Source organism: Plectrocnemia conspersa, unplaced genomic scaffold, assembly GCF_051122295.1.
Source record: "Plectrocnemia conspersa isolate PC_06_02 unplaced genomic scaffold, ASM5112229v1 ptg000001l, whole genome shotgun sequence".
Lineage (NCBI taxonomy): Eukaryota > Metazoa > Arthropoda > Insecta > Trichoptera > Polycentropodidae > Plectrocnemia > Plectrocnemia conspersa.
This window is the reverse complement of record NW_028277165.1, coordinates 22,473,344-22,487,363: the sequence shown is the minus strand read 5'-3', so window position 1 is coordinate 22,487,363 and position 14,020 is coordinate 22,473,344. Positions and strand designations below refer to the sequence as shown.

Below are 14,020 nucleotides of genomic sequence, written 5' to 3'. Positions count from 1 at the left end.
ATGACCGCATAAAGAAATTTACAACAAAACCAAGTGCAAAGGAGTTAGCAGCACTATCACATATACCCCTTCTAGTGTATGAAAATCATGTCGTACCCGGATTGAGCAAGAGATTCAAGTTCAAAATTTTAATGATGTAAAAGAACTAACCGAACAAATATTTAATGTAGTTGATTTGTTGTGGAAGTACGGAAAGTGGAAAAATATCTCACCGTTGCCAGGGTGGAATGGATTTATTGAACAACTTACAAAAAACAATGAGAACTTTGTAACTTCTCGGATTCTGTTTCTTACTTTTATTCATCATCCTGTGAGTAATTTACACCACACAATTTACACCACATTACAGTGTACTATAAACACTGCCAAGAAACATGAACAAAGAACATGCTTAATAACTTTTGATCAGCCGTTGTACATAAAAGCACGTGAAATCGTAGCAGCTTCAGGTGCTAGCTCAGACTTGTCCAGAGTAGTTGTGAAACTAGGAGGCTTTCATATGCTTATGTCTTTTATTGGATGCATATGGTATATAATGAATGGAAGCGGAATCAAGGAAGCTCTCAGTACAATTTATGCATCGAATTCTGTCGACAAAATGTTGGATGGTCACGCTTTTGCAAGAAGTATCAGAGGCCATACGTATTACTTTTTGCATTATCGATGATGATTTTTGAAGATATGGAGATTGAAAGTTATAATGCTTTAGATGGGTTCATTCAGCAGATAACAATTTGCGATGTTTTCTACGAAACTGTGGAAGAATGTACAGGTAACTCTGGCTCCGTAGTTTACATAGCGTTATCCTATAAACGGATGCGCGCTTCCCACTCCCCGCGCTATATCTCAAAAACCATTAACCATACGAAGAAATAAATTATAACAAACTTGTAGAAAATTTTATTTTCTATAAGTTTTGTTAAACATTTAATGACATGCGACGCAAAAGAGGCGAGATATTTGCAAAAAAACGATTTTTATGACCTTTGACCTTTAATATCTTGATTAGCAGACACGATATCTTTTGAGACTTTTCACCATATATTTAAAACGCCAAAACAAAGGTCTGTGCAAAATTTCAGCTTGTTATCTTTCATTCCGAGGTTAAACCCTTATTTGACTGGACTAGTGGGCGATTTTTGCTTTTACCCCAAAATCTCTGAAAATTTTGCTTCACGATTTTTTTATCGCAATAAAATGTTGGTTATAAAAACTTGTTTTTTCAAATCTCTTAAATTCTTTCTAGAATTTTTTTCACCTATATACTGGTGGACGGTAAGGAAATTTTAACAATAAAAAATAAGGAAAATGGGCGGTAGGCATAAAAAGGTTGATGACCACTGCTTTACACTATGAGGCTGCAGAGAAAGTGAAAATTTTTTAGTTAGTATAATTTTTTTGCGCTCCTGGTTTCTTATTTTTTCCTCATCATTACAAGATCTTCTTAAACATTAAAATATTTAAAAAAAACTGTACATTGTTGTTAAAGTTTATTTTTGGATGACCACTAAGTATTAAAACGTTTGTTAAAGGCATTGCATCCTAATTTTAAAGAAATAATAAAAAAATAACAGCGCTGTAATTCATCTTATTAATGTAAAATGTAAATTATATTTTTTATAAATACCTTAAGTTCTAGAAGTGTGTAAATATGATTAACCCATTTTTTTCTCTTTAACTTTTTCTTTTATTATGAAATTAAACCACTATGACGAATTATGAAAACCTGTCATATCACAGTAGCTAAATATGTTGTGTTATTTGCTTGCTTTTTTATGTACATATGTTAAAGCCTAATTAATAAGCTTCTTTATTATTTATGTAAAGTATTTTATCAGAGAATGATCATGAGAGTTTAAATCCATTTTCCCGAAATTCTCGCAATGTGCTTTTATTATTTCTTAAATATGCATTTTCTGAAATTTAATGAATAGTTGAAAAAATAGTTGTAGCGCTAATTGGTGAAAAAATTCTTCTGAATTTAGAACTTTTTATATAATAATTTTTAGGTAATTTTAAACATAATTGAAAAAAATAATATGATAATGCTCAATTTAGTTTTTCTTATAAACTACTATGTTTAATTTTCTTTTTTTTTGTTTAATTTGTCCCCTTCATAAATAAAAATTAGTACGTTACTGATTCAGCCAACAAACCTCTTATTATTTTCCGACTATGGCTGTTAATCAATCCGGCCAGGCTTATGAAATAATTGCCCACCCCTGATTTGTAGCATTCGTTTAAAACTTATACTTGAAGCTAACATTTTTAATGGCGATTTTGTCACCTACTTCAATCTCCTTCGCACTGTTCTGTTACAACATATTGGAAATAATTATAACTTTGAATATCTGCAGCTTATCATTCATATAAATGTAAAAAAAAAATATATATATATGCTATTTTAGTGCACAAATTAATTCAAGGGTGGGTATAAAAATAACAATTATATGTAAAATACATATAAATATCTTGTCTTTTAAGAAGAACTAGCAACGCAAGAAAGACGCATGAAAACTTAATTAGATATTTAATCAGATTAGATAACCACAAACGTTGAAGCGTAGTTGAAATATTTAACATTTAACCCTTGAGTCTTAGTAGGCACATTATCGAAAATACTACCACCGAATATACACAGTTTATTCAATTTACAAAAACTCGCATGTTAATTAATTCGGATTTAGGATTTCGCCTACGATTTAATATATTCCTACGCCAGCTCTGTTTGGCTTCGGGACCTTCTCGATATTATTATTTAAGCCATTTTGCTGAGTATGCCTTCTATTCCCGTGGGTCTACAAATCGCACGAATTAAGTGCTTACACGCAGCTCCCCAAAGGTATATATGGTAAATAGGTTTCTGGTGCGTACACGTTCGATACACTGGAGTACGCTGTGAATTATCATCTGCGGTCAGATATGCAGGGTGATCTAAAAATACCCATGAACAAAATATAAACATACTAAAAATTAATATCCATGAAACTATTGCACTATGCACTGTGATTAGCCAGATGTGATTGTAAATACATTTTAAATTATACCCCTTTGCTCTTCCACGCCACGTAGCTCCGCCACCTGATATACTGTGTAGTACTAAGAGACTTATCTTCTTCGATTAGATATATAATATTTATCTGACTGGCATGTTGTAAGAAAGTAGTAGATGCGAAATAATGGCTCTGTGTGTTGATAAAATATATAAAGGAAGAGTGCGTGTGATATATATGTATAAGAAATTTTCGGGTAAAAGGTTCGATAATGTATTCAGGAATAATCTTTTGATCGACAGGAAGGGCATGAGAGTTTTGGCTGGAAATATTATGAGATGAATATAAATTTAAAATATCGAAAATTAAAAATTTAATTTACAAAGTGAACAAGCCGCGGAAAAACGCCACATTAACAAGTATATTAAACATCAAACAGTATGTTAATATTGTTAACATGACAGATTATTTTTGTATGTATTATATTATGTTTTATTTCATCAAACGAAGCAATTAACTTGCATACTCATTTATCATATATAAAAATCATGAATCATTAAACTAATTATCTGGTTTCAAAAAAAAAATATAATTCCCGACGTAATCGAATCATCAATAACTTAATATTTAACTGTTCAAGTATCAGCATAAAAAGTTATAGCTTTTAAATCAAAGAGCTGCGAAACCAAAACTTATAGGCATATACTTGGTAGTATGTGAGTAGTAATTCAACGTTACTAATAAACAAACAAGTTTTTCACGAAGGAATTGGAGCGAAAACTACCCTTAACTTGAAAATGTTAAAGGTCGGCCAGGGACAAATCAAACTGACGCCGAAAATGCTAAAGTTTTGAATAAAAACAAAAAGTTCAAAGTACAATATGTTAGATGTACATATATGTATGTAATATATTTTTAATCTGATTCTCAATAAACTTTATTTCTTTATCTTAAAAAATACACAATAATTATTAAAAGCTATTCATAAAAGCTATGACAAATTGTGCATAAAGAACTTTAGACGTCACAGTATTCTAAGCTCCCTCTAAATTGTTTAAAATAATTATCCATTGGTACGTTTTAATCACCTTCGTGTTTTTTGTACCACCATTAAAAGCTTCCCTTCTACCTAATTTACCAAAACGGTGACAAAATCTCTCGATGAAGAAATTCAAGTAGTCGTCGTATATACAGATTATGAAAAGGCCTTTGACAATGTTTGTCATACAGTCTATAATTTAAAAAATCGTCCTTAGTTTCTCGGATGATTTAACTCGGTTATTTTAGCGATTGTGGACAATTTGTAACCTAGATGTATTTCCCTTCTTGTGCGTTCCTCAGGGGTCTAACTTGGGTATTGTGTTATTTACATTATTTGTTAAAGACATAAATACAACAGTTACAAAATCAAGTTTTCTTCTGTATGCAGATGATTTAAAATTATTTAAATGTATTTGATCTATTGCGGACTTCTTCTCTCTACAGGTTGATTTAGATTTTTTCTATTGCTATGCTTCCGTCAACCGTCTGCCCTTTGGTTTTAGAAAGTGCCATTCTGTGTCATTTTTTTGATCCTGTTTGCCATCAGATTATTCTTTCGATCTTCATGAGAGGATTTTGGCTAGAAAAGCTTTCACAAAATATCATTTTAAAGAGCATTTTGAGCTTCTCTCTACACGTAAGCGACGTCTGCGACTATTTTTTCAAGATTTGCTTTGTTATGAAGAACACATTTCACGTCTGTAATACTTTAATTTGCAGCATTTTTGAATCGGGATCCATAAATTGGAATCTTTGAAAAACCAAATACTCCCTCTTAATCAAAAAAGCTCTTGAGATTTTTTTATAAGAGGATATTTAGTTATTAACTGTTTTTGTATCCTTTATGGGCTCTGGGATATGATTCGCTAAGTTCTCGCAGAAAATTGTGTATCGCTAACTATTTTTTCAAACTACTGAAGGGTACTGTCGACAAAGTCTTGGGTTCCGAAAGTTTAAAAGCCAGCGAGTTTTTAGTAAGTCACCTGTTATTTCTCTTCACGCGTCAGTATATTTTTATAAAAACAAATATAAAATACTTCGTTTACTGATAAATGAAGCTAGTACAATAATCTTTAATAATTTTAAAAAATAATACGGAGCCTTGTCTTAAGAAATTAATTTATTTAAAAAAAATCTTATCAAGTGACTCACCGGTGAGTCGCTGATGTTTAAGTGGTTAAAAGTTACGATTACGTCCTCTTCTTGTGAAGTAGATCCAGTACGTCTGCACTAGCAGACTCGCCTATGGCTACCGCCTTCCAGCTCCAGATAGCTGGTTCAGTTTATTTTAATATTTTTTGTTTTCTATTATGTATTATCTTACTTGTATTATAATTATTTGTGTATTGTTATAATACTATGTATTCTTTTTTACCATCTTTACGATAGTGATAATTTAATTAAAATTAATAAATAATATCTATTTAATTATTAATCTTAAGACATTCAAATAAATTATCAAATATATAACAAAAAATAGTTGTGTACCTATGTGTTTTTGCATTCTATTTAGAAAACAGGATTTTTTTATTTCTTCGAATTGTTCTATGAATAATGTTATATAAATTCACACCTGCGCGCAAAATTTTCTAACCTGTTCTAGTATTATTAGACCTATATATATGTCTATCTTCAAATTATCGCTATTTTTAGTACTAAATATATTTAGACAGATCTTTATTTATAATTAAATATGTATTTAAAAACCGTATTATTTTCTAACTCACTAAAAAAATAATACTATAACTGACTTATACGGTTATAAAAAACCCTTTAGTTTCTTTCATAAACGTTGTTACTTTAAATATATATTTGATAGCGTCAAAAAACGTGCTTATCTTTAAGCGGAATTCCTTTGTTGTTGACCAACAGAAAATGTAGATAACAAAAAAAATTAATATTTTTTTTTTATTTTAGCGCATAATTTAACATATAAACCAGTTTTTTTTATTTTTGTGAAACATAAGTATATTACAAAATAAGGCATATTCACCAATCGTTAAAAATAATATTATCAATATATTATACGCATAATTTTATACAAATTATAATATTTTTTAAGAGTTTTTCACCAAAATTGTCAAAAATAATATGCATGATTTTTAAAAACAAAATTATAGTTTAATTATAACATTTTCAATAAATTGATTAACATTGTACGGTTGTAAAATTTTAAAAATCGATCAACGTCACAAAAAGCAGTTTATTGAGCAAATTATGTTTCAGCAAGACGTCGAATAGTATTTGCAAAATAACAAAAATGAAGCTTCGGCTTTGCTTCATAAATTACAAACTTGGCCCGTTGCAATGTTGACTTTCGTATAATACATAGCTCAAAGGCGTTCCGGAGCTAAACGAATTGCAATTCTGATCGAAAGCTATCCGTAACAGAAGAGCTAATTTCGCGTGTCGGTTACTAGTAAATGAGATTATTTACACACAAAAAGCTAAGGCTTCTTACCCCGAACAACATAGCTCGGAGCAAACTCAAAAAATAAGAGCGATTATAATACATTTTCAAAATAACTTTATATTAAATTCTAGTGAAGCAATATCTTATTTACTATAATTTGTTACCGTCTATGCTTTTAATGCTTTAGTGATTTCATAAGCATTTAAATAAAATTCAGAGTAACGTGATTATTATATTGATCTCGCTTACTTTTTATACAGAGATGAAAAACTGTATGATTGTATATCACACTAGTTTAGATGACGATTTTTAAGCAGAAATACTTCGGTCAATACCGTAGAAGTGACGGTTCAGCAAGAATATAGATATCGTATTTAAATTGCCAAAATTTCCGATAAAGCGTCGAGGATGCTCTGCTTCGTTATGTGGAGCGCGTATTAGTATGATAATTAATTGGCGATTCGCGCTCTGTACGATACGCTAATTGATAGCGTTCTCGAATATGGCTCCATTGTCTGGAATTCGAGTGAAGCGAAATACTTCCCTTGTGCCTTTGTGCTAAGAACTATGATACACAATTCAGTGAGTCGCGATCGCGTTCCTTTTTCTAGCTGTTGCGGCCAGGTTGTGAGCGCTTGAGAACTCACCTCTTGCACGAGCCTTACAGTTTCTCAACGATCTTGCCAAACACAAATTTGTAATAAAAAATAAAATGAATAAAATGCTAAGAAAAAATATGTGGGAAGGATCTATTTTAGATATGCACTTTTTAACTATTTTATAAATATTTATTATAGTTTGTATAATGGCCATCATGACGCATTGGGCAAACCTTCATTTGTAATATTAAGAAAAAAATGGAGATCAGTAACAACAAATCTCTTTTATTTTCTAATTATGTAACAAAAAAATCGCAAAGTAGGCATTTTAGTAGATGTCATCTACACTTATTTTGAAAAAGCTTTTGAATTACTTTGTTATACTTTTGTTTCAAATAAATTGTTAAGTTTAGGTTTTCCCACGGAATTTTTAGTTTTTTAAATCATACTTTTCAACTACACAAGCTGTCTGAACACAACGTCACAATAATAATTCTAAATTGGACCCATTATTGTTTACTTGCCTTATTCATGATATTAATAAAGATATTTACTTTTCGCTGATGCCTTAAAAATATTCCTTTAAATATATTAAATTAAAAACTAATTTAGGTGTGTAGAATAACCGTTTTCATAAAATAATAAAAAGTTTAATATTTTTTTATACTGACCATTAGGACGCATTGGAGACACCTGCCAAGTCATGATAGTCATATTTGTAATAAAAAAAGTGAACAAAATAATTTGAATAAAACTAATATTATCAAACAATATTTTTGGAGTGTTAATCAGAAATCTGTCCCTTTTCGTACTACCTGCTTTAAGTGCAGCTGTAAATTTATTGTATTTAACCATTTGTAGTCCAATATTTTTTAGATTAGTCTAGCCCAGAGGTCGGCAAAGTGCGGCTCCGGAGCCGCATGCGGCTCTTTGGCCCCTTAAGTGCGGCTCTGGCACAAATATCCACGGACATTCGCACCAGATTTAAAAAACAAGGAAATATGGAGCTCTAAATTCGAACGTCTTTGTGTTGATTTGAAAAATTATAATAAAGGTTTGCTAAATAATTAAATAGATCTGGCTCTCAATTTTTTTTTAATCGTTGTAATGTACATATTTGGCTCTTTGGCTAATAAGTTTGCCGACCACTGGTCTAGCCTAAAGTGCAAGCCATTTTATATTAATATATATTCAATAAATAATATAATGATCATAAGAAATAATAAAATAAAGCTGTTTTTTTTATATATTATATGAAATTAATTATATTTTGGCAGAATTTCCTTCATAATTTAAATTATATACTAATAATATGAATAGTTTTATAATAGTTTAAAAAATATAAAATATGTTTTTAAATTATATTTACCTATTTAATATTATAGTTACTCGAATTTTTTTTTTATTATTTAATTTTTATAATTAAAAGCAATTTAATTTATATTAATTCAAAAAATATAATTCTAATAAATTATAAAAATTGTTTTTTTAATTTTTTTTTTATTATATTATATAGAGATATTTTTCCTATTTATTTTATAAATTTTCGGCTTTTGAACTTTGTTTGCTCGTATCAAGTCGAGGTTCACTACTTTCGGGTTCTCGACCCTTCGGGGGCGTGTCTTTGTAGCCAGTAAGACGCGGATGGAGACTAGTGAGAATTTTATTAGATTATATTATATATTGTGACAGACCACGACGGGCGAGATATTTTCTCCAAGCAGTAGTGGAGTGATGATATCTTGTAGGTGGCGTGGCAGCGACAGTATAGCGGAGGTTGATCCCTCTCTGTTGCGGTGCTCGTGTGGTGGGGTTGAGCGTCCATGACAGTATGTTGTCTGCTAGTCTCTTCGAGTGTCTGCCCTCTCCTCATTGAAGTCCAGGCTTAAGAATTCAGGGCTGCAAATCCTGCTTAGCAATCAAAATCATTCAGCGATCAATCGTTGCATACGCTTCTTAAATTGGATAACGGGAATTTTGTGATCTTACGGTGCTCTTTGTCTTCCGGTGATATATTGTTTCCCGTGAGCGTTTCGTAACAAATAAATATTTATTGAATACACCGGAGAATCCTTGCGTGTTATTGATGGTGGAATCATTTAGTTCTAGTGGTAATGAGAGTCGCCTTTGTGTGATCGCACTATTGTCTAATTTTATCCTTATTAATAAATAATCACTTTCGGTCAAAGTAATTGACGCGAGTTTAAAGAATAAGATCCCCCACAAATGAGGGCATCTGTGTGCATTATATTTTTATTTTAATAAAGTATTTAAACTAACTTGAGAAAAAATGTCAAGACGTTATGGACATAGAAGCTATCATTAAAAACAGATAAACAAACCAATACGTGTGAGCAAAAAACTCCGTTTATTTTGAAGCATTCGTAAGGGTTTTTTAAAATATTATTATTAATTAAATTTTCAAGTTGATAATAATGTATGATAATTCTCGGAAAAATGTAATATTTTTCAAGAAACGATAGATCATCATCTTGCATTTTTCTCAAGAAATTCTTAAAAAATAATTAATGTAATAACAGTAGATACTATAGATTTATATATAATACAAATGGCCTAGTAATTGCAATTTGCTTTTACCGTTCTAGTACATGTGCTACGAAAAGTAGAAGCAACAATGAAAAATGTCCAAAAAAAGCTCCACTATTTGTCGGAAAAGAGATTACCTTAATTAATTAATTACGCCCTTTCGTGTAAAAATAACAGGAAATAATTATATAATTAAACACTGCGCCATTTTAATTGATTAAAAAGACACACAATTTTTTGTGCTAACTACAAAGGAATATGTTGTTACCTAATTCATAATATGATATAAAACACCTCTTTATAAAATTATGTGCTATGCAATTTGTGTGCATGACCTACATTTTAGTAAATTTGCTATTCTATTCTCAGTTAACCTCAAAACGTTGTCTGCATACTTTCAGATATAGATTTGCTTTTTCAGATATGTAATTTTAAGAATTATTTATTTAATTGTCACTTACATAGAATAAAAAATACCCTGCATTCTAAAAATATGTCCTGTTTATGACGTATTTTCATATGAAACACGTTTCTTATACGTTTTGCATTACAATTTCTATATTTTTAACTATATGTATAGATTGTAATCAATCCATTGGTAATATAGATTAAGCTCCAGAAAATTAACATTCTTTATGCAGCGCTTGGCAATGTAGAATATTTAAAAGATTTCACTTTTTCCCGCAACATTTTTCACAGCTTTTATATTCGACTCTTTAAATACATTTTTAATGTCAATTGTTTAACAAAGTTTGAGAATTTTATGTATTTTGCGCTTTAATTCTATAACATACACGCAATACTTATTTAACAGAATACGGTAAATCAACTTGGAAGGTAGGACAGAGCTTTATGAGAGCAATGTCAATATACACATATGCCACCACGTTTAGGCCGAAATTCTCAGCGACATCACATTGTTGTGGCATTCGGAGGGAAATTCAATTAAGCTCTTCGCTTGGATATCCACACGGGTTTAATTGCTCCCCTTCGCCTATGTAGTTTTTATTGAACGCCATTACGGATAAGCGCCATTTGTTGTGGGTGCGAGATTGATCTCGCTTACACTTAGGAGCACTTTCGATCTTAATGGATACAATGGAATCATTTGGGGCGTGGATAATGACTGGATTAACGTCGAGTGAGCCTACCTTTTAAAGGGAAAAAACAACCCACATATGTAAACTATATGTGAGATTAAATAAATGTTTTTTTTCGAAGTAAATAAAATATTTCCTAAAAATACCCATTAATATACTTTTATTTTTATCCGCTCATTTAAACTGCTGATTTTTACACTACACTACTTAACGTAATTTAGCTAATAATACTCGCATTTTCATTTCTTAACCAACTAAAAATAAGCAAAATTAAAAGTTAACTACCATACTAGTGCATGTATTACTATGCCACATAATTCGTATGCATATACATATTCATACACAACACTTGTAGTTCTCATTTGACTTTAAAATTTCCTTGAACGCAGCGTTACTATTAGTATTACATAATATTCATAAATCGTTACATTCTATCAAGCACTTCAAAGCGAATATTATACAATATACTGTAAATCATAATAAATCTAATTACACTAAATAAGACTTATATCGTCTACACACAAGCTCCTTATTAAATATTTATGGCGCCAATTCATGAAAGTGTATAAAGCTATTCTTATAATAGCTTGTCCTCGTTCAGCAATTCGATCCTGATGAAAATCACAAGTATTTCTTTCTGAGAGGATTCTGTGGCAAGCCTAATAGCGTTATTAAAGAACGCACGTGTGTGGTATAAAAATGAGGTGAGATTGTCTTCTAGATCCAGGGGCTCAGTAACCCATCGCATCAAAATGATAATCTTGGCACTTACACCTATAATCCAGCGAGTAACGATTTATTTACTGTAAATCGCCTTTATTAGCTTTTTCTAATAAAATTTTATGGATTGTAGATGTTCGCTTATACGCCATAATATTTTTTTATGTTCTTTTTTTTGTGAGATTTTCACGTTCCTTGCAATTTTACTTCATCTAATCAGACGTCAATCGCGTGAACGTAGCTCTTGCGTTTATTATATGTATCCTTGTTTATCAGTCTTATTACATTCATGTACATATTCGAAAATGATTAATAAACTATACTTACACTTTCTATATAAAAACTACTAGCTGTACTTATGGTACAAATAATCAATGAACAACTTTACATTTACAATAGCACTCGATTAAATTGTTCAACAACATTTTTTTCAGAAATGAATCTCATCAATATGGACGCGGAGAACCGCGTCGTTCTGAACGTCGGTGGCATCAGGCACGAGACGTACAAGGCCACCCTGAAGAAAATTCCTGCCACGAGGCTGTCCAGGTTGACCGAGGCCCTGGCCAACTACGACCCCATCCTCAACGAGTACTTCTTCGACAGGCATCCGGGGGTGTTCGCTCAAGTGCTTAACTATTACAGGTGGGTGGTTGAAAATTTACAGAATCACAGTCGAGAATTCAGAAGGACGCAAAATCGATCCCAATACGATCACTGCGTATCCTCTATGTATTACATCCTAACCAAAATGTTGAAAGCTTTGATTCAAAATATATCGATAGTCCCCTTTTTACATCCTCTGCATTTTTTAAAGTATTTCGTCTAAGAAGTGTTTTATCGAGCAAAATAAATGGTAGTAGAATGAAGCAAGGTCTGGGGAATGAGATATTGGTGAATGAGATAAAACATTCTAACTAAATTCTTTGATATTATTGAGAGTCAATTATTCCACAAGGTGACGCACATTGTCGTGTTATATAACTATTCGACTTATGTTGATAAGTGTATGCCTTTTTTACCTTCTTAATGGAAACAATATAAGCTTGCTGTTATTGTTTGGTCATCTCACAATACACACAAAATATTTTTTTGCAGAGCCTTGCTTTTGCTACTTCACCTTTGGATTACCATTTTTTTACAACAATTGTTGTTGTATATTACCCATTTCTTATTTCAAAGCTCTTGGGATTCGCCGACTTGTTTTCTTTGATCAATTAGTGTGGAACCCATAAACCTTGTTTCCAAGCCTTCCCAATCTTTTAACTGTTGAATCGGACTGGCTTAGTTTTTCAGCCATTTTAATTAAAATTTGCTTTCATTTCTGCAGTCAGCTCAGGACTATTCTTGATATCGTAATTTGTTCCTCTAATTTTTTGAAACCATCCATTTTTAGTGACCGAAATGAATTTAACAGCTTAACGACCGGTATTTATTTGCCGAACTTTGCTTGGTGGCCGGGCGATCTCACGGAAAAATGGCAAACAATTATCTTTTTCAGTAAATTCCCTATAACTTGTAAACCAATTAAGATATTGTATTCAAATTTAATATGTAGCTTCCTTATAATTTTTTGCATAAATACCTGTTAAGTACGTCATTTAACCAGTGTTTTTAAACCTGTGGGTCTAATTTGTTTGAAATAATAGTTTCGAAAACAAATTTATATCATTGGCAAACATCTTACAAATACAAAGTAAATGAGACTCTTCAATAGATTAGTATTAATTACCTGATTTTTTATCACTTTTTAAATTTAAAAATAAAAATTTTGATTTGTTATTTCTGGGCCACAGTGTCTAACCATTTGTATGCCCATACTCACGAAATGAATTTACGGTACACTTCACTAAAAATATTTTGCTTATTGCACTTAAATAAATTAAAAGTAACATGTATGCTTTCAATATATTTAATATTCATCATTTCCATTCTTTCCATAATAATAATTTGGTACTATATAGGTGATATAAACAAAAAAACAAACATAAATTCTCAGAACAGTTTCTTTCTAATTATATTGTATGCCCCGCAATTTCTATGAGCGAAGGCCTACACCCATTTCAAAAGGTTCATTGTTGACAATTTACTACCTGCACTTGCGATAGATACATTGGCTCTAATCTTAGGAAAGATATTTTCTACTTAATTTTGTATTGGTTATTTACATGAAACACAAGTTAAATCAGCCCATAATATTCGCATACACTACAAGGAGTTTAGCAATTCACAAAAATATTATGATAATATTTTATTTAAGAAATTATTATTAAAAAAAATAGTTTACGATTTTATCTATTGTTATTGTTAATTTATTATTCTTAATCTTATAACACATCTAAGCACTATATTTTTTACCAGCTTAACGCCCGGTGTTTTTTGCCGAACTTCCCTTGGTGGCCGGAGATTTCGCGGAATAATAGCAAAAAATTACCTTTTTTAGTAAATTCCCTATAACTTGTAAACCAAATAATATATTTTATCGAAATTTAATTTGTAGCTTCCTTATGATTTTTTGCATAAATTTATTGTAATTACGTAATTTAACCATTGTTTCTAAATCTGTGAGCTGCATAATTAAGTGATATAACAAAAAAAACTTGTTTA

General features: G+C 30.9%; 1 protein-coding gene across 5 annotated transcripts in view; it reads left to right on the top strand.

Annotated features, from left to right (window-relative positions):
• The window catches only part of LOC148239260 (potassium voltage-gated channel protein Shaw-like), a 260,022-nt gene that overhangs the window by 185,712 nt on the left and 60,290 nt on the right, over positions 1-14,020 (top strand). For all 5 annotated transcript variants that reach the window (XR_015810275.1, XR_015810276.1, XR_015810278.1 and 2 more), the window contains exon 5: positions 11,848-12,058. Coding sequence is in view for 2 of the 5 variants with exons in the window: in XM_088188894.1 (XP_088045020.1) it covers positions 11,850-12,058 (209 nt within the window). In the remaining 3 variants the exon portion in view is untranslated. The remainder of the gene's footprint in view (positions 1-11,847; positions 12,059-14,020) is intronic.